Raw genomic sequence first — 21313 nt, 5'->3', positions numbered from 1 at the left:
CAGGCATCTCAAAGCGCTTCATAGAATATACTGTAAAGTGAATTAACTGTAGACTGTGGGCAAAATCATCCTCAGTAAAAAGATATTTCCTGGTATGCAGCCAGAACAGGCCATTTGCAAGTTCTTGAACCTGTGCCTTGGCTTAGCTGAAGTGCTCTCATCAGATGAGCAGCCACAGTCAATCACCTCTCTTCTCGCCCTCCTGAATCCCCACCAATCAGGTGAGAAATCAGAGCCTTCAGAAAACCACTGTGGCAGACTGCACAGCCCAATTCACAATTTGTATGCAATAGTCATATGAACAAATTGCACATCATGGACAAATGTTATGAAGGGATGGAGTTGGAATCTGTTCCACCAAAGAACGTAATCTTGAGATTTAACAATTCTATATAAAGACTACTAGCAAAGCTCTAAATGACTATGCCGAGCATTTTCCTTCCTCAAAGAGGAGAAAAATTCCCACCAGAGCCACAACTTATTCTGCCACCAGTCCTTTCCACTTTACTGGAAACAAAAATTTCATTTAACAAAAGGCAGATTACTGTCAGCGTGATTCCTTTGTTCACTGTAATAAAAATAACCCTTGCTTTATGGAGTATCAATTTCTACACAGTTTGAGACATCTCGACGATGTGATAAGGCGCTATATGAAATTCAAGGATGATTATTATTATTACACAAGTTTAGAACTTTTACAAGAAAGCCAGTACCATGGTGTAAACACTGTTGGTATCACCAATAAAAAAAACTTTTTAAGATTTCCAATATAAGGGTCAAATGGCCTTCTGCGCTGTTTTAATTTCTATAGTTCTATGTAAGGAACATACACTCTAGAATTTCTTCCTTTTAAAATGGAACAATAAAAACATTAAGGAACCGGGGAGCTTGTGGTGGGATTTCAAGTACAGGTCAATAATACCAGATAGCAGTAGCAAAGACAGAAACGGCCTCTTACGCTGTAAATGATCGTTTCCATACTGAATTCAGATTCACATCACTGTATAAACACTCCTGTGTGCCTGATTTCTGGGCTCCAATATTGGCAGTCAATTAACCAAAGAGTTATATCTGGAGTGACTTACTCCAGCAGCTCCATTAAATAAATTTAAAACGAGCACATAACTGGTTGTTGAGACATGTCACAACAAAATCAAAACTTGTCCAAAACACAAGCAACTCAAAAGCTTTATCATTGATTCACAGCCCAAACATATGTGAACTTGACTGGGTACACTGACTACTGGGCTTGTCCAGCCACAAACAAACCAACTGGTGTGTGCATCCAAACCCTTAGATTAAAAAAACATTACCCCCACCCCCTCCCGGTAGATGGTGTAGAGGATAGAGCTGCTATGGAATGGGAGGTTTGCATCCTCTGTGCAGTTTCTTGGTTTCAGACAGGGCTCAACTTGGAGGCCAAATTGGCCCTGGTCCTCCCAGAGTTAGGGAGGGAGAGAGCCAGGCACATTTCTGGAGTCCTGTAGCTCGGTGGCTAGAGCATTTGCCTCACAAGCAAGAGACCTGGGTTCAATTCCCAGCAGGGCAAAACCTTGGTCAAGTTTCCTTGCTCCACACGCTTGATAATAATCCCTCAAGAAAAAAAACAAATTGGTCACTTCAATCCATGACTGTTTGTGGACACTGCTGTGCCCAATTGGCTGCCGTGTTTGGCCGACAAATATACAGTCAATTCACTTCACCATCTATTCTGTGAAGCACTTTGAGACGTCTAGAGGACATGATAAGCCTATATCAAATGTAAGGATTATTATTATTATTTTATAGCACCCTCTAGATTGCCAGTTAAAATTTATTGGAATCTGAAAGTACTCGTGCAGGTATAGCAGAACTGATGAACCCTGGAACTAGGTTGTCTGCTCCCTCTGAAGAAAAGGCAGAAAATGAAGGGAGAGAATTCCCCATGCCAAAGGATTAAATTTATAAAATACTATAATACCATGTGCTCTCGTTCTCTCTTTTTACATTACAACCTACAGTAAACATTACACTAGAAGGACGCCTTAAAGCACTTCACAGCTTACTGAGATCTCGAGTTAGGGGGAGAAAGGGTAATGGAAGATTAAATCGGTGAGCTTATTGTGTAAGATTTTTTTAAAAATTAGTCTTTATATACTTTTGAAAAATATAACCACACACTTATAATCTTTTTAGAATAGCATTCCTTAGATACTAGGGCATAGACAAAGAGGTGTGTTTTAAATGGCTAACTTAGGGCCCCACCGAGAGGGTACATGTGTTAACCAGCGTTAGCGAAGTCATTTGACCCCAGCTGAGGTCTGATTTCATATCTTCTTGGGAAGAGGTTCACTCCTCTGAGATAATCGATCATGTCCTTGAGCACAGATGTGAAAACAAGGGGCCTCAAAGGGAGAAACATACTCGTGGACATCAGCTTGTCTCAATTCTAAGAAACAGGAAGATGGCAGAATCCTCCCAAGAAAAACTGTCCACCTCTCTTTCTCCATATCAATTCTTTTCCCAGAAAAGAGTTTGCTGGAGATCACTACCAGTTTGAGAAAGGCAGTGGCTGGTTATCTCTGTGACAAGGAGAGGCAAGTTAGAAACACATAAAAAAAAGATGTAACTTTGGAATAGTTAGAATCGTCATAGGAGGAACAGTTGTGAACAGCTGATGGTCAGCAACTTCCCCAATGGAATCGGGTAATATTGGTTTCTTGAACCTTACTGCTTTAATGTAACTTAACGATATGACAATTGTATGCGTTAACGCATTAACCTTTGAATTGTGCATGATATTAAAGCATCTGTAATTCACACCACCTGTATTGGGTAAAGTCTCTTTCTTGCAAACCTTACAACAATGTGTAAGGAGGCTGGGGTAGAGCTCATAGCAGAAGCGCTTTGAGGCGTCCCAATGAAGTGATAAGACTCCATATCAAATACAAGTATTATTTTTTATTGTTATGAGAGCACAAATGTCACTAAACCATTTGACTGCAGCTAATATTTGATTCTTTCCTCACAAATTTTCCCCAATTCACAAACACTGCAGTACTTCCACAGCCTGATAATTGAGTTTTAAAAATTATCATAGCAAAAGTAAAGCAGATAATTGCACTTTTTGATGGAAAGCCCAACTATTTTTAAAATGATCAAACATTTTTAAATGCCAGTGGCAAATATCCTGTAATTTTTATTTCTGCATGTCTGGACAGGTTATCCTCCTCCAAAATCAACCAGGAATTAATTGTTCACTCACCTGCTTAGTTGCTCATGAAAGTCTGCTCAAACATCCTAGTAAAACCCTCTCCTGTGGGGACATCTGCTATCACTTTTCTCATCTTCAATGCATTGCAAATATAATTATTTCAGGATGTTCTGAGCTTGCTAAAGTTGATCCTAATCAGCTGTAGCAACATTCAAATCCCAAGTTACTTGACACAGGAATCTCTGAGTACACAATAAACAAGAATTTCTACATCTGATCAGGATTCCAGACTGCAGGGTTGAACATCCTGAACTAATTACAATGCACTGAAGGCAAGAAAACCCTATAAAATTATGCATGTAACTTTGTATGTACCATATACATATATATCACAGCTAATTTTCCATGATACACAATATAAAACCAGAATGGAGATATTATATGGGTTGACTTTTGGTTTTCCTTATTTCAGCTCCATAGTTCATGAAAAAGTTCAAACATTTGGCGAATATTTCTCCACACACAAACTTGGAACCTATTCAACATTGAAGACTTTGGCTTCATTATACTCTCAGTGACAAACCCAGGATAAAAGGAACAAAGTCAAACTTTTGCTGAGATTGGAATAAGGGCTAAAGCCGGGGCGTACTTCAGGCTAGTGCCCACACTGATAAGATTACTAAAGCACACAGAATTTCAGGTCTTGACTTCAACATTTCTTCCAGAAAAAACATTTCTTCCACAGTCCAAAGCAGACAAGACTTTAGATTAATCTTAACAGAAAGAACACCTAAAGAACCAATAGAAAAATAGCTTTTTTCAACCATACGAAAGGAAATCACAAAGTACACCATCATAATAATTCTTGCAGTTGATATACAATACAATGCTACCAACTGAACCAGGTTGACCATGTACTTAAGAAACAGATTAATCCTACAACGGAAAGATGGTGGGTATAGGATTCTGAAAGGATGAGAAAATCAGTAAGGAATCTGAGCCTCTCGTGACTATATACGAGTATTTGAACCACAATTTCACCCATAAATTACACCAATTATTCAGAATCTTCAATAGTTTAAAAACAAGACAAATTTGCATTGATTCATACCTCAAAGAGAGCGTTCTAAAGCTGCAGAGAATGCAGCTTTTGAATACTTTATTAGCCACATGTACCAAACCACAGAATCTATCCTTACTTTCAGCGTCAGCTACATGTGTACACGATTGAGGTTTCACTGCAGGAAGAAAGTCTGACTTTCAAGTATTTCAATAATTAGCAGAACTCTGCAAACTGATTTTGTTATGGGATAGGACTTTCTTCTCTCAGTGAAGCAGTGGAAACGTCATTACAATGCCCTCCTTAAAGGGCCCAAAAGAAGAGCTGATGTCAAAAAATTGACTCAAGGTCAAATCGGTAACCAAAACGTTAATAGGAGTCAGAACAAAATGAAACAAAAAGGAATATCACTGGCAACAAACCAGGGAGAACTTGTCACAAAAACATCAGTGAAAGAGGCTGAACAGGCGTCAGTGGATCACTTAATGAATTCAAAGCGCAGGAATAAAGGCAGGATGATCCAACCTTTTGGCTGCCGTGGGCCGGATTCCCTATTTGAGAAAGGTCCACAGGACGCACGAGTAATATTGACACTTGACACTGTCGGCTCGGCACTTAAGTGGGGGATGAGAGCCAAGAGAGGTGGGATGGGGAGGGGAACAAATAATAATACTTACATTTGATATAGCACCTTATCACAACTTCGAGATGTCTCAAAGTGTTTCACGGAATATGCTGTAAAGTGAATTAACTGTGTATTTTGTGGGCAAAGCAATAGATGACCTAAAGCATGGTCAAAGAGTTAGGTCGTGACGTGCCTTGAAAGGGAAGTGGGGGGAGGACTCCAGTAAAGGCACTCCAGAGAGCAGGGGCAAAATGTTGATGGTGGGGCAGATGGGCTGGACATGAATCCAACTGCTGTTCATTCTGCAAAGGAAACGGGCAGGCTGGGAAATACGGTGGAGAGGTAGGTGGACATCACTCGGTGTCTGTGCTCGTTCTTTCCCGCCACATCCGTCTGTCCTGACAGTGAACCATGAAATGCTGCCCTCAATTCTCCTTTCTCTCTCTGCTCTCACTGTTTCTCTCTCTTGCACACACACACACTCCCTCGCACATCTCATTAAACTAAAGTGACAAAGATCAAGATTAAATACAGATTTTGAGTCATCTCCACAAGGAATGGATTTAAGCATTGTAAGATTAGCACTGAAACTGCGTGAAACATGATGGTCCACACCATCAAGTCAAGGAAGAAAGGTTAAGTGGGATCTACTTGGGGAGAAACTGGCTCCAAGATGATGCCCTGCAACATTCAGAATCATGTTAATCTTCTATGGCAGTCTCTGTAGTCCAGTTCCTGAACCAGAAGAATCCACAGTACTGATGACAGACCAGCCAGCCAGGTTTCTTTGCAAGACTTCGGAGGAGCAGCGGAGAACAGGGACTCCTCCCATTCAGCTCCTGTTAACCATGCAAGCCCAATCTCCAAAAGCTAGGTTTGCCCTAGCTGGATAAGCTGCGGAAATCTTAACAGATGGTGCTCTTAGTGGCAATCTATATAGTTTTAGCTTCTTAAACTCTAGCTGTATCCCAGAACATACACACCACACACACACTGTCTCTCTGAAGCCTCAACCGTCACCAACCTGAGCTAGTGCTTTTCAGAATTAGGTAAGCCGGATGATTCATTGTAGGGAGTGTGTATTCCATTCCAGATTGGGAGATTTCCATGTGTAGGTAGCATACCCATATGGAACTCTGCGTTGTTTGGATACTCTTAAGCATGGGGATGAGATTTGACATATGTTTGTCTGACCAAATAAAATAGGTAGAAATAATTTAACGTCAATCTGGTCTTAAACATGAACACTTTTGTTCCACAACCCTAAACTCATTAGGAACTTAAGACTACCCCAAACTAATGTTATGTATAACTGAAACAGCAGAGAGCAGAATTTATTGCACAAATCTGGAATTAATTCAAATTCAGGTCCACAAGGAGAAAGGATTGCCTGGTAAACATGCTGCACTTCACAGTAGTTAGGATTAGGTTTTACTCTTGTAATTAACAAGCAAAAATCTAGTTTGAAAAATATATTGTAGATCGAAGGAACAACTTTCATATGCCCTGGAATGATGTCTTTGTTCTGTCCACCTTCCATATCCAAATCAATGGCAAATATAGTTGCTTACAGCCATTGATCAATGGTAAATCTCTCTTTACATTACACATAATATTCCAGTTATAGAACACATAATTATTGGTCTTGATCCAGCAGGCAGGCTATGATTACAACAGTTAATGATACCCAATGAATGCATACTGTGGCCATGCATGCTGACTGCACTGTAACAGGGACACTTCTCATGCTGACTTTTTATATGCCGCCTTCAAAAAATTCAGTTGGTAATACTCTTGTTTCGGAGTCAGATTGCGAGTTCCATCCCCTTATGGGAGTCTGAGTTCATCGTCTAGGCTGACTCCAGGACAGTAGCAGCAGACTGCTGTATTATCAGGGGGGAGATGTTAAACCTAGTTCCCCCTGCAGATTTCGCTAGATGTTAGCGAACCCATGGCACTATTCAATAAGTTTCTTCTTGTGCCCTAGCCAAAAATCACTCAGAGAAAAAAAAATTGGTCATTCACTTCATGGCTGCTTGTGGGACGTTGCTTTGCACAAACATTACACTTGACAGAAAAAATTGCCAAAAAAGTGTCTGGAGATACTAATGTGATAAGGTGCTATATCCCTTCTCTTTGACCGTGCCTTCAGCTCCCCTCTCAACTCTCTACCCCCTCCTCGCCCCCTCCCTTCCCTCCCCTCACCCTGACCATTTCCCCCCTGCTCGGGTCCTGACCCAACTGTACAGCGCCTTGGGACGTCCTCCCGACGTGAAAGGCGCTCTATAAATGGAATCTTGTTGTTGTTGTCGTTGATACATCGTCACCACTTCACTGGATTTATTGTAAACTGTAGTGACTGGTTTGCAATAAAGATATCTGAATATTATGTTGCTAAAAACAGCATTAATATGTAAATGATTGAATCCTAGGGCGACAGTGTACATCTACAAATTCTACATCTATAACACAAACAAGTCACATCCTCTGGGACTGCACACAGTAAAGACCGCAAGTCTTTCTCAGAGGCTCAATAAAGTCTCAAGAGGCAATTCGTCACCAATAACATTTTTCACAACATAGCTACCAGAGGGATGGGCAATTAGCAGTATAGATAAGATTGTGCAGTTGGAAGTAGAAACTGGCTTTTTAATGCGTTTATCTTTGGAATGCTCCAGTGAAATTAATCTCTCTCTAATTAATCTCTTTTTAACAAGTCTCTTAATTCCAGCAACATCACAAATGGATCAATTTTTAAATCGCATCATTCCTGTGTGATGTGCTGAATTTCAGGCTGCAATTTTAGAAAAACCACTGCATAAAAAAAATCAAAGAAGAACACACAACAACAGCAACCATTTACATAACGCCCCTCACACAGGGTAGCGTCCCAGAGCGCTTGACAGTGGTGGAGCACGATGCCAAGCTAGGGGGAGGCGGAGATGACCGAAGGCACAGTCGAATAGGAAGTTCTTCTGGCTACCTGAAGATGATGAAGGAAGGGGCAATTGGAGGGATAGAGGAAGAGTGTTCCAGAGTTTTGGTGGAGTGAGAGGTCGGAGCCAGTTGAGCGAAGGCAGCGGGTTGGGTGTTTGGGGTTAAGCTGGTCGGAGAGGTAGGGAAATGTTAGGGCCTAAAAGGATTTGAAAACAAGTGTGAGAGTCTTGAAATCGATTCATTCAGCGTTAGGAAGCCAGTGGAGCCTGGCTAGAAATTATGTGATGGGATCTAATGGTTACTTGTGTAAATCACATAACGTATTCAAGACTGAGATCAATAGATTTTTAAAAACTAAAGGGATTATGGGATTTGGGGATAGGGCAGGTAAATGAAATTAGGTAGAAGATAAGTCATGATCTTATTAAATGGCGAGGCAGGCTCGAGGGGCCAAATGGCCTACTCCTGCTCCTATTTTTTTTGTGTTCTTATCAACTGATTGTTAGAAGCCGTTTGAAAAAAGTAGACCGCAGAAAGGAAACGGTTAACCTCAGAGTCTGTCCAGGAATACTATCATACTTCCACTAATCTGTATAAAAGGACCAGTCCCACTTTTTTCACATGCAGCCCTCTCAAATGAATACATTCATTCACATTTCCACAGTGCACTGGAGATCCAAGTACACACCAGGTTTGCCCTCACCATCATTTGCAATAATCATCAAGCCTTTGAACATTTAAGAAAATCAAAACTATAAGGATTTTCATAACCTATTTTTGTGCAAACGTACTTTTGCATTTTTACTTCTTAAAAGCATTTCAAATCACTAAATAAGCACTCGTAAATACACCAGTTAATTTGCAAAATTTAATCCCAATGAATTTGTGAAGCCTTTGTAGGAATAAGAATTACTAAATTCCCAAAATACACAGCATGCCAATAAGCACCGAAAGAGAAAGCTAAGTTAATCCATTCAAAAATCTTTTTTCAGACACTAAATGACCTGCTATGGATTTCCAGCTTTTCTATTTTCATGCTGGAAACTCTTCCATTCTTCTGCTTCCCGAAATGGATCCGCGAGCACATATATACCACACACAACTTCAATCGAGGATCTATGCCATGCTAACGAATGTCAGCTGGCGCTGCTGTGGGGGCTACAGCCTTAGGCTTGGGAAGAGAGGAAAAGCATGTTGAACAGAGTTTCCTGGTCACTCTCCAGCAAACCCATTTTTAGCGATGCATGTGGATGGCGGGTGAAGAAGGGGTCAGTCTTGACCATGATAATCTCCCTCCTTTCCTCCCACCTCCCTGTCGAAGAAACTCAACATCCCATCCAAGTTTAGGCAAAAGCCTTTCCAATACTAATAGTAAACTAGTACAAATCGTTTAAGAAAAAGTGGAGCCTCCTGAAAAATGCCACAGCCACTTCATTCCTCTGATCTTTCTGGGACTGAGACTCCAGCAAATAGTTTACAAGATGAACCGAAAAGATTTTAAAAAAACTCTGACTAAGCAAACTTTTAAATATTGCAGATGTTAATAAAGACATTCCAATATTAACTTTAACTTTCTGACTCATCTTTCAAACTGGGTTTCTGCGGTAAGAGGAGTCGAGTCTTTCCCAAACTCAGCGTCTCCCACCCCACTTTTACAAGCAGCAAACCTCAAAGTAGTGGTTCAAATGCAAAGCGATGATCAGGAATATGTTACTTTTTCAAAATGTCATGTTTCTGGGTTGCACCCCTGAGTTAGTGCGCGATCACAGAAAATTAAAATCTGTCCTGGTTCAGAAAAAAAAAGACTTAAAACGTGCATTAGACACGAACTGAAAGATAAAAACTTTCCAAACTTCCATCTGGCTGCAATTATCAAAGGAATCACAAGGCGGAGGTTTAACTAAGTCACAAACTGGCATTCTTTTATAACGATTTTCAAAGCTTTTTTCCTTCTTTTCCCCCCTTTCAATCTCAACAACATTTCTGACCGACTAAGATTTCAGAAGTAGCCAATTTCAAGCAACTCCCAAACCCTCGAACTTCCTTCGCGTTGCGGACAGATCGCACGTGAGATTTAAACGGCTTCGTTCAAAATCAGTTTCAGAATTAAAAAAAAACATTTTAACTTCAAAGGGACGAAAGGTAAGGTGGGGGGGTGGGGAGGGGGGGGGCAGAGACTTAACCACCGCCTGCAAAAGATGGTATTAAAACAAAGCGGAGAACCATGGCACCGACCAGCTCCCCTTCGGTGAACCCGGTGCCGGCTGTATCTGGACGAGGTCTGATTTCGGTTCCCCGGTGTCGGCGGGGGCGAGCAGACCGGGGCTCCCGAGGGCAGGAGTCACGCCGCTTTCCCGGGATTCGGTACCTCCTTTCGAGGGTAATATTTTTTTTACACACACACACACACACACACACAGACATGCAAACGTCTCCCCCTTGGCCATCCTCGGGCTCTCTCTCCCTCTCTCTCTCTCCCTCTCTCTCCGTATCTTTCTTCTAAGCCTCCGCTAACGGTTATTTTTTACACCCACTCGCTTACTTACCTCGAGCGAGGAGCGCGGACAGCACGGCCGCCGCCATGGAGGGTCTGCGGGTCAGCGTCGAGGAATACATGTGGACCGACAGCGGGCGGGAGGAGAGAGGGAGATAAAAAGAGCCGTTCGGTGGGCTCGGTGCCTCGCTCCCGCCTGCAGTCCGGCTTCTCCTCACTCACTCACTCCCTGGGTCAGTCGGTGATTGAGTGGCGCCGCCGCCAGTCCCGCGGTTATTCTTCCAACGGCCGGTTTTGTAGCATTTTCCAGCGACGCTCAAGTTTTTTTTCTCCCTCACCTCACCTGACCCCGACCGACGGCGGGAGAGCAGTGGACGACAGACACGAACAGAGAAAGAGAAAACGCCGCCGCGCTAACCTCAACCTGATCGCCGGAAACGGTGGGAGTTTGACAGACAGTTGCCTCGGCAAATGAGCGGCGGCTCCTGCCCGACAGTCAGCTCCTCAACCCACCAACCGAGAGAGCGAGTGGGCGGGCTCTGGCTCCGGGGGGGTTTAAAAATAACCGCCTCTCGCCACCGCGCGCACCTCAACCTGAGCCGGCTCCGATGGACAGCTGCGGACGACCAATCACCGCTCAACTTGAAGGGGCGGGTCGTGATTGTTGCCCAATCAGAAGCCAGTATGGGTTGCGAGCATGGGCACGGGCAGATTGGTGAGGTTGCGTGGTAACGGAGCTTTGTCGTTCAGCTGGAGACAGGAATGGCGGTCGTGTCCCTCGCCTGTAACCGTGTGCGCGTGTGTGTGTGTGTGTAGAGAGGACGCTCGATGTGTAACTGAAGAGCGGCCCGAAAATGTGTGTATATCAGAGCCCCATAAAGAGAGGGAGTAAGGTCAGGGCTCACCCGACGGCATCGCCGGGACAGGCCCACCTGTGTAACTGCCCCCTGTAGATGAAGGGAAGGGAACCCCGGCGGAGGCCCCGCGGTGAGCCCGGGGGTGGGACTGACTGGGCATTCAGTGCACGGTTTGTGTTGGCGGTGTTTGCCGGGGTTACCGGGTGCTCACGGCGCACATCAGGGGCGCCCTATCGGGAATGCGTGCGGGTGCGGACATTGGAGGTGTTCCAATTAATAATTACACTTGCACTTGACACACGTCTTCGAGACGTCTCAAAGCGCTTCACAGAATGGACCGTCACGGGAATTCACTGTGTGTATTTTGTGGGCGAAGCGCGGCAGCCAACTGCGCACGGCAGCGTCCCACAGACAGCCGTGGATCGAGTGACCAGTTTTTTTTCTCGAAGGCATTATTGCCCCCAGAAAAGCGAGTCTTATAAGTTTTGGAGTTGTTCTGTCCGACGTAATCTTAAGTTGATAGCATTAATATTTAGGAATAACAGGGCCAAATGTTGGGCAAGATTCCCCAATCCACGTGCCTCTCTGTTCGCCGACCAGTGAGAAGGAACCTGGTTGTTAGTCGATTGGTGGATCGCTTTGCCGGGGATAATAATCCGTCAGAAAAAAAGTTTGGTCACTCATACCTTTTTACCCACGAATCTTTGTGGGACACTGCAGTGCGCAATTGGCTGCCGCGTTTCGCCTACAATTATACAGTCAATTCACCTTACACTGTCTTGTGTGAAGCACTTTGAGACGTCTAGAAGACGTGGAAAGCACTAAATCAAAATGCAAGGATTATTATTATTATAAACTGGAGAGATTATCATAGAATATTGCAGCACAGAAGGAAGCCATTCGGCCCATCGTGCCTGTGCAGGATCTTTGGAAGAGTTACCCAATCAGTCCCACTCTTTCCCTATATCCTTGCACATTTTTCTTCTTCAAATACCTATCCAATTCCCATTTGAAAGTTGTTATTGAATCTGTTTCCACCACCCTTTCAGGCAGTCCATTCCAGATCATCACTCTCTGTGTAAAAAAAAATTCTCCTCATCTCCCCACTGGTTCTTTTGCCAAATATCTTAAATCTATGTCCCTGGTTACCAACCAGTAACTGCCAGTGGAAACAGTTTCTCTCTATCTACTCTTATCAAAAACCCTCATAATTGTGAACACCTCTATTAAATCTATTCTTAACCTCTGCACTAAGGAACAATCCCAGCTTCTCTGGTCTCTCCAAATAACAAACATCCCCAATTCCTACATTATTGTGTAACATTAAAAGGGTTAAACATAAGATAAGAGAAAGTAGATAAGAGGCCACATAATCTTATATATTTTAAAAATGCTAATAATTTATTCACTCAATCCACCGCTCATTGTGGGGCACCGCTGTGTGCAATTGGCTGCCTCATCTCTCCCACTAAATACACAGTCAATCCACTTTACAGTATATTCTGTGAAGCTCTTTCAGGTGTCACGAAGAAGTAATAAGGTGTTATATCTAATGCAAGAAATATTATTATTATATGGAGTTGTGGAGTGTTTTGTGCAGCGTCACGAAGGTGCATACCTTGATAGCAGTAACTTAAAAGGAACTTCTAATAAGGCAATGAATTCCTAATAAGACAAGGAGGTGGTGAATTACAACCATTAACAATATAAATTGAGAATATCTAGAGGGAAAATAGTTGGTATCGTGTGGAGCGCATTCCCCAAGGAGGATGGGTAATATTGTTCTCTTTGTATTTTATTGTCTAATGATTACGTTGCTTAATGATATGTTTGTCAAGCTGAATAAAGTTTCTTTTGTACACAACCTTTTGGTATAGCCTCCTCCTGAATCTCTTACAGCGTTCCAAAAAAATGTGTGCACATCAACAACAACCATATATATAGCACCTTCCATGTCAGGCAGCGTCCCAGAGCGTTTAACAATGGTGGAGCCCAATGCTGGGTCAGGGGGAGGGGGAAGGTGAGCACGGTTGAAGAGGAAGGTCTTCAGGCGCAACCTGAAAATGAGGAAAGAGGGGGCGAGGCGAAGGGTTTGACGGAGAGAGCTTCACAGCTTCGGGGTGGTAGCGGAAGGCACGCCACCAATGGTGGACGATTTGAGGGACGAGGAGGCCAGAGCCAGTAGAGCAGAGGCAGCAAGTAGTGCTGTGAGGAGAGAGGAGGTTGGAGAGATAGGGGTGTGCCAAGGCATGGAGGAATTTAAACACTAGTGAGGATTTTGAAGTCGATCTGCTCTGTGACAGGGAGCCAGGGGAGTTTGGCAAGGACCGGGGTAAACGGGGTGCAGAGTTTAGTGTGGGTGAGAATGCGGGTGGCAGACTTTTGGATGAGTTGAATTTTGTGAATAGTGGAGGAAGTAAGGAGGGTGTTTATGAGTAGTCCAGCCGAGAGGTGACGAAGACGTGGACAAGGGTTTCGGCAGCTTGTGGAGTGAGGTATTGTCAGAGGTGGCAATGTGGCGAAGGTGGAGGAAAGTGGTCCTGGTCAGGGACCAGATATGGGGGAGGAAGGATAACTGGAGATCAAACCTGATGCCTAAGTTGCGCATTGGTTCAGAGAGTTTTAAGGACAGATTGGGTAGATTGAGGAGGTCTGAACCGCAGGACAGAAAACGTCGAAGGGAGCCAAAGAGTATGCCTTTCGTCTTGTTGACCTTTAATTGCAAGAAGGTTGCGCTCATCCAGGCCTTGATGTCTGTCAGACAAGTTGACAACATCAGAGGACCAGGGGCTGCAGCTGGAGGAGGAGAAGTATAGTGAGTGTCATCTGCATACATGTGGAAGTCTGCGGATGACAGCTCCAGAGGGAGCATACAGCTGAGGAAAAGAAGGGGGCCAAGGATGGAGCCTTGGGGTACCCCACAGGTGACCGGGCGGCGGCGAGAAGAAAAAAAATTAGCAGAAATGTAGTGCAGGCGGTTTGTAAGGTAGGACTCGAACCAAGCGAGTGCAGTCCCAATGAGGTGAATTGTGGAGGAGAGGTGGTGAAGGAGGATGGCATGATTGACTGTGTTGAACGCGGTGGAGAGGTCCGGGAGGACAAGGAGGCAAAGGGAGCCCTGGTCACAGATAGAGAGGATATTATTTGTGTCTCTCACAAACGAGCGGAGGGAAAGTCACAACTGATGGGTGTTTTAAACCTGTCCACACTCCTCATAAAGGGGAAAGGATAGGGAGGGGGAGTACAATACCCTATTTGTAATTGCGCCCTGCAAAGGGTGGCAGAACCCCGACACGGGAAAGCCTTGGTCCCTCCACCATAGTATGCATAGAGGCAATCCCCCTCCACTCGCCACAAGAGGCCATGTCTGTTGCATCTTGTAACGGGATAATAATGTGTTGTGTTTCTTCTTTCTGTCACAGGATTTTATTCCTTTTGAGATAAGTGTAAGTATATATCTTTTTCTATCTTCTTTATTTATACTAATAAAACAACAATGTCTGCACTTCAAGAAGGATCTCAATAACTGATTGACATAGAGACATGATTTTGTACCTCATCGGAAAGGTCTTGCACTGGGAGTGACATTGCATATTTGTTTTTGGGTATCTCCTATCGTTCATGAGTTATTTTCAGTTTTGTGTTTTTCACTGCAGTTACACCTCATGTGTAAGTGGCCATGTGGCATCCTGGGTCACAGAGCATGCACGTAGCCAAGCGGCGGGAACAAAATAAAGAACACAGACGAAGCTAAGCCATGGCAACAACAACAAAGTCACGTTTTTAAAGCACCGAATCCTCCCACTGAGTACTTCCAAAAGGAATCCTCCCAAATGAGTATAGATAAGGATGAAATGCCTGTGTATCTGTCTGTGTGTCAATCTACATTCCATATTGGATCCTTTGTTTGCAATCGTAGCTGCAACAGGTACAGCTAGTATACTAATAAATATATATTTTGTAAAGGAAAGTAAAAATATGGAGGATTTGCGTTTTGTCAGCAGGGCACTAATCATCATTAACCTATCAGAAAAATCTTAATTTGGATAATCGCCTGTATCAAAATCCTGGGCCTTGGCCAACAATCCAAGAGATAAAGTCGGTCATTCACTTCAAATGGCCTTTTGCGGGACATTGTTGAGGAGAAATCAGCTTCTCTACAAATTGGTTGGCAAAAGCGGATGGATTGAGGCAGAGATTCCAGAGGCTCAGCACATATTGGCTGAAAGCACAGTCACCAATGATGGAGCGGAGAGGACAAGGGACACAGCCAGCTAAGGGGGCTGGTTAGAGGAGTGGGGCGTGAGCAGGTCGGAAAGTTAGGGAGGTACCAGGGCATGGAGTAACAGAGAGGCGGGTTGTTGACTCTTGCTCATGGAGCCTGTACAAAACTTAATAATAATAATAATCCTTGCATTTGATGCAGCGCCTCATTACATTGGAAGGACATCGCAAAATGCTTCACAAGATTTACTGTGAAGTGGAGTGACTGGGTATTTGTAGGCCAACACGGCAGCACAATTGCGCACTGCAATGTCCCACAAACAGCCGTGGAGTGAGTGATCAATTTTTTTTATCAAGCGAATTGTTGGCCAGGATACCAGAAGAAAGAAACTCCCTTCACTTTTCGAATAGTGCATGGGATCGTTAAGGTCCATCTGAACAGGCAGACTGGACCACAGTTTAACGTCTCATCCGAATGATGGCATTTTGTTCAACCTCTTCTTTAAGTTTTTCATCTTTACTCTGACCAAGTCTGCCCCCCTCCATCTTTGCAACATTGCCCGCCTCTGACACTATCTCACCCCAGTGGAGTACATTGGAAATCCTCATCCATTGCTTCTTCACCTCCAAAATTTACTTCTTTAACTCCCTACTCAACAACAACAAAATTCCATTTGTATAGCAGCTTTCACATCGGGAGGCACTGGACAGACAGAATTTCAGACCCGGGCTGGGGGGCAGGATTCGGGAGGGTGGAGGTCAGGGGCAGGGTGATCGAAAGCATGGTCGAAAAAGAGTGTTTTGAGATGGGTCTTGAAGGAGGCAAGGGAGGGGGTGAGTCGGAGGACCTTCGGGATGAAGTGGAGGCAGTGTGGCTGAAGGCCTGCCCGCCAATGGTGGGGCGGGCAAGTCGGGGGACATGAAGCAAGCAGGAACCTGCTGAGTGGAGGGAGAGGGCAGGATGGTAGGGGATTAGGAGATTGCAGAGGTAGGGGGGAGCAAGACTATGGAGGGCTTTGAAGGTGAGGACCAGGATCTTGAACTGTATCCTCTGTGTGATGGGAAACCAGTGGAGTCGGGCGAGGATGGGGCTGATCGGTTCACGGAGCCTGATGCGGGAGAGGACACAGGCTGCAGAGTACTCTCTGGCTTCCCAGCTCCACTGCTTCGACTCTGCTTTCAGTCACTTTTCTTCTTCCACCTCCCCCCGCCGCTCTCTTCTGACTATACATGGGGATCCATAATGTATCTGTGAAATGCTTTGAGACATTAACCAACATGAAATAAACAATATAATATTTTAAATCAGAAGTTGCTGGGAACACACAGCAGGTCAGGTGACATCCATGGAGAGAGGAAAATGGTCTATGACCTTTCGTCAGAACATAGATCTGAAACGTTAACTAATTTCCCTCTCTCCATGGGTGCTGCCTGATCTGTTACGTGTTCCCAGCGACTTCTGTCTTTATACTAGATTTCCAGCATCTGCAGTACTTTACCTTTTTTTATATTTTAAATTGTTGTGCTTGTTGTGTATTTTCAAGCATACCAAGAATAAATAAGAACAACTCCATGAGAAACACAAGTTGTATCTCCTTGTAACTGAGCACAAAAGGGAATGTATTACAGTTTGCACATCTTATATAGCAACATACACCGTTTTGTTTTGCCACTTCCTTTATTCAATTCCTAATGCATCTTAAACTCTCAAAAATTCAGCTCTTGATAAATATTATTCCACATAAATGTTATAATATATCAGTAGTAAATGGATTATCAGCACAGTGGAGAAATAGTATTTGGTCTTGTGTTGGAAAAAGCTTTCATTAAAAACTAGAATCGATATATGACTTGGCAAATATTATGAACAAGTTCACATTGAACTACAGAACAACTCTATTGTGGGAAACTTGAAATATCAGCTCCTCTAATGGTTCCATTGGTGAAGCCACTGCCAAGAGTGAAAGATAGATCCAAGAATCCAGTTTCAATCCTTGAGCTCATAGTCCAGGCTTCCAACCCTGTTAGCGCCTTGGGACGGCATCTTTATCAATCCAGCACTCAGTACTACACTCAGAGTTGCAACCTTTTGTTCCAGAGGTCAGTCTTCTCAACCGAGCCAAACTCACAATGAAAAAATTGATGAGGAATCAGAGGGAAGTTTGCACCCATGGAACGTAACCCCCACCTGGTCATTGCCTTCAGGACACTAGGGAAGAAACCAAATAAAAATCTGCACAAGCACATTAAAAGCTAGTTTTGTGTTAAAGCCACTAAGACAATACTTCAGAAGTTCTGAAGATTAAGGTATTGAAAGCTTCAAAAGCTGGAGATTTAGCCTCTGAAGATAACATTGGTATTTGTGATGTGTTTATAAATAGAGCACTTGCCTCTCAAGCGAGAGGACTTGGGTTTGATTTGCTAGGCAGGGCAAAACCTTAGGCAAGTTTCCTTACTCCACATGCCTCTGCTTAACTAGAAGTAAGTAGGAACACGATTGTTAGTTGATTGGTGAATCACTTTCCGGGGGTAATAATCCTTTCAATTTCATAAAATTAATTTGGTCATTCAATCCACAACTATTTGTGGAACACTGCTGTGCGCAATTGGCTGTCACATTTCACCTACAAAATATAAGGTCACTTCACTTTACAATATATTCTGTGAAATGCTTTGAGATGTCTCAACAGTGTGATAAGGAACTATATCAAATGCAAGGATTATTATTATTATTAGAGAAGATGTACATTGTGTTGGAGAGAGCATTGGCAGGATTAACTATGCTACAAAAAATAATTCTACTGCTTCCTGCAGATATATACCATAAATAGGAATGTTTTTGCTATTCTTAAATGAGCAGAATTCCCACCCCACCCTTACCAGTACAACCAAAGTGAACGGTATCAGGTGGTGAGGTAGTCAGGTTTCAGAGCCAGCTGTCACCGGTGATTAGTGATATACTTCTTTCTCCTTACTGTCGGCTCACGTTACTCAGTGCTCAGATAATCCACGTTTCGAACACTAAACCAGAAACATGTGGCTTTGAGGCAGTTGTGGCACCTAAAGACAAACAGCTGTTTAACCTACAGCAATAAAAGTGCAACCTCTCAGCACATTGTGACAGACTCCAGATCTGTGGTTAATCCTGAAAAATGCTCTCAATATATATCGCTCATGTTAGTTAGAAACCTTTAGCTTCATTGAAGAACTATATAGTATTGTCTGAAATTGCCAAGGAATCCTAAATGACATTTAAAAAAAACTCTCCCCCTGCTGTCTTCCACTACTCGATGCTTTATGATTGCTTTTCGAGGCAATCTTTTCACTTTCTTGGCCATTTGTGGATACTTGTGTGTGCAAGTTGTCTGTCGTGATTGCCTCCTGCAAATGCAGTCACCACACTTGACAGCAATTACCTACGAATATCTTTGAGATGTTTCAGTGAGATAGATGCAGTATCAAAGGCAAGGATTATTATTGGAGCATGCACATTTTGTGTAGATTCCCTCCTCCCATGCAAATATGAACAGTAGTCTATGAGCAGCTTGACCCAGTTGGCATTGCTTCCCGAGTCAAAACTTTGAGGGTTCAAACCTCAAGTTGGGACTTGAGCTCATGATCCAGCCTGACACTCCAGGGCAATATTGAGGGAGTGCAATGTTCCTGAAGATTCTAGTTTCTTCCTTCAGAAGAAACCTTAAACCATGATCCTGTCTCCCTGTTTTGTGGGTTCAGGTGGATAGATATTGGTAATTCTACTAAATAATATGCTGTTCCTTTAAGACCCTCTTCTTCAATGAAGATATTCATAAGGGGCATTGACATTGCCTCACATATGCATTCTTCAAGCAGTGCTTCACTTCCCAATCTTTCATGTTCTTTCTTTGATTCTGTGACATTTAAACATATTCAAAATCACATAATTTTCACAAGATTACAAAGTGTATGCTCATCCTTTCCTCCTTTACTCAAGTGTGTTCTACAGATAGATTTTCAGTTTTTTAAAAAAATACTGACGAATAAAATAATTTCTAACAACATATATTGGGAATTCTGTGGTGCCTGCTAAACTTTCTTTCTGACCTCTGGTTGAATACTCTATTTGAGGGTATATTCTGATTTATTTTACCTTGCTTTCTTTTCGTATCAGGGAGAGGAGGGGGGAGATGAGCAAGGTCTCTTTGGGGCTTAGTTGGCTCCAATGTGGCACACCATCAAGTTAATCTTCTGTGGCTGTCTTGGAAACCTGATAGCTGATCCAGACAGGTCTGGAGAACTTCCAAAGCACTGTTGATGATTGACCAGTCAGCGTAGCTTGGACCTAATAGAGGGAACCAATCATTAGAGGTTGGGATTCTTCTCACATTCCTAATAACCATATAAGCAAAAGCCCAAATGAGTAGGATGATCCAAGCTAGAAAAACACCACAAAATTAACTAGTGCTCTGCAATGGTAGGTCACACAGCTTAGCTGGTTAAATTCCAGCAGTATAGCACTGTATGGTCCCTAGGCCTCAGCTTTTGCAAATCTACACCTAAACCCTCTGGAATAAGGCAAGTACGTGTAGGGCGTGGAGTTGCACTAATGGAAACAATACCCATATGGAATTCAATCGTTTGGTTTGGAAACTCCTATGCACTGTTAGGGGTTTTGGCGTGTCAAACCAACTCTCCTGGTTTCCTGATACATCAGACGCCTCTTCCAGTGCTGACTGGAACTGCCCAGAAGCATAATTCAGGGATAGGTACAGAGGAGTGTGGGGGGGTGTCTGATAGCAGGTTTTGTGTCAGCCATGAGGTGGTGTGTCCAGTAAGAATAGCATCAGAAATGAGATGGGGAGAAGATGACCCCTTGAAAGGCCATTCTTAAAAATAAACCAGCAGTGTGCACGGGTCAAAAATTATTTCAGATAAGGGTTGTCTGAAGGAAGCTGGTCCTGATGTCACCTGATGTCCACACATTCAGACCACTAAATATAGACCACCATCCCTGCTTTGGTTGGTTAATGCAGAAGTATTCTTTAATATTACAAGATACTGTACATATGCACACTGAGCCACGTTATTTTTATTACATCTTCAAATCAAAGTAAATACCAACCCCTGAATGTACGATCATGTGTTCATAAACCCAGACTCCAGATAATGCCTTCCAGCAACTGTCATCCAAACCCCTAGAGTGCAGGAAGAACCTGTAATAATAATAATCCTTGCATTTGATACAACACCATTATCACATCATTGTTCTTAACATGACAACTTATTAAGTGCCAGCTACCTTGTTGTTCTGGAAATACAAGTGCAGTGCTGGGTGCCAGGTTTACTCATCAGCAACTACTTAATCAGGTCCTAATTTGAGGTGACTTTGCAAAGAGACCTGCTCACAGTGAAACTGCCTCTAGGGTGTTGAGCAACAGGATATTGTAGGTCAGAGCCCTCTCTCCCTTCAGTCATTTCCCCATCTTAACCACAAATCCACCTCATGTAATATTCCTAAGGGGATCGTGGATGGAACTTTCAGAACAGGAGTTTATTGGTTTTAATCCAGATCTGTGATGAGTTTGCTGGTGTCTGTGGGAGTTGCTTGGGACTTTTTACTGGTACAACAACTTGCACTTGTATAGCGGCCTCCATGCAAGGTAGAGTTTCAGAACACTCAACAGTGGAGGAGCCTGACTCCAAGCCGGGGGGAGGTGGCTGCAAGCATGGTCGAAAAGGAAGGTTTTTAGGTGGGACTCGAAAAAGGGGAGAGAGGGGCAAGGCAGAGGGATTGAGGGAGAGTGTTCCAGAGTTTTGGGGTATAGTGACTGAATGTGCAACCTCCGATGGTGGGGCGGTGGGTGCCAGGGACAAGCAGAAAGCCAGTGCCAGTCGAGCAGAGTGGCTGGGTGGTGAATTGGGAAGTGAGGAGGTCAGAGAGTTA

At 43.5% G+C, this 21313-nt stretch overlaps 1 protein-coding gene across 1 annotated transcript in view; it reads right to left on the bottom strand.

The window, feature by feature from the left end:
• LOC103181625 (inactive tyrosine-protein kinase 7) overlaps positions 1-10728 on the bottom strand; it is a 116799-nt gene extending 106071 nt beyond the window's left edge. Inside the window, exon 1 of the mRNA XM_007898245.2 lies at positions 10362-10728. Coding sequence (XP_007896436.2) covers positions 10362-10431 — 70 coding nt within the window. The 5' untranslated portion in view covers positions 10432-10728. The remainder of the gene's footprint in view (positions 1-10361) is intronic.
• Between the last annotated feature and the right edge of the window lie 10585 nt (positions 10729-21313).

The sequence above is a fragment of the Callorhinchus milii genome, unplaced genomic scaffold (genome assembly GCF_018977255.1).
Source record: "Callorhinchus milii isolate IMCB2004 unplaced genomic scaffold, IMCB_Cmil_1.0 Scaffold3, whole genome shotgun sequence".
NCBI lineage: Eukaryota > Metazoa > Chordata > Chondrichthyes > Chimaeriformes > Callorhinchidae > Callorhinchus > Callorhinchus milii.
Note: the sequence above shows the minus strand (reverse complement) of the source record. Positions and strands in the feature narration are given on the sequence as shown.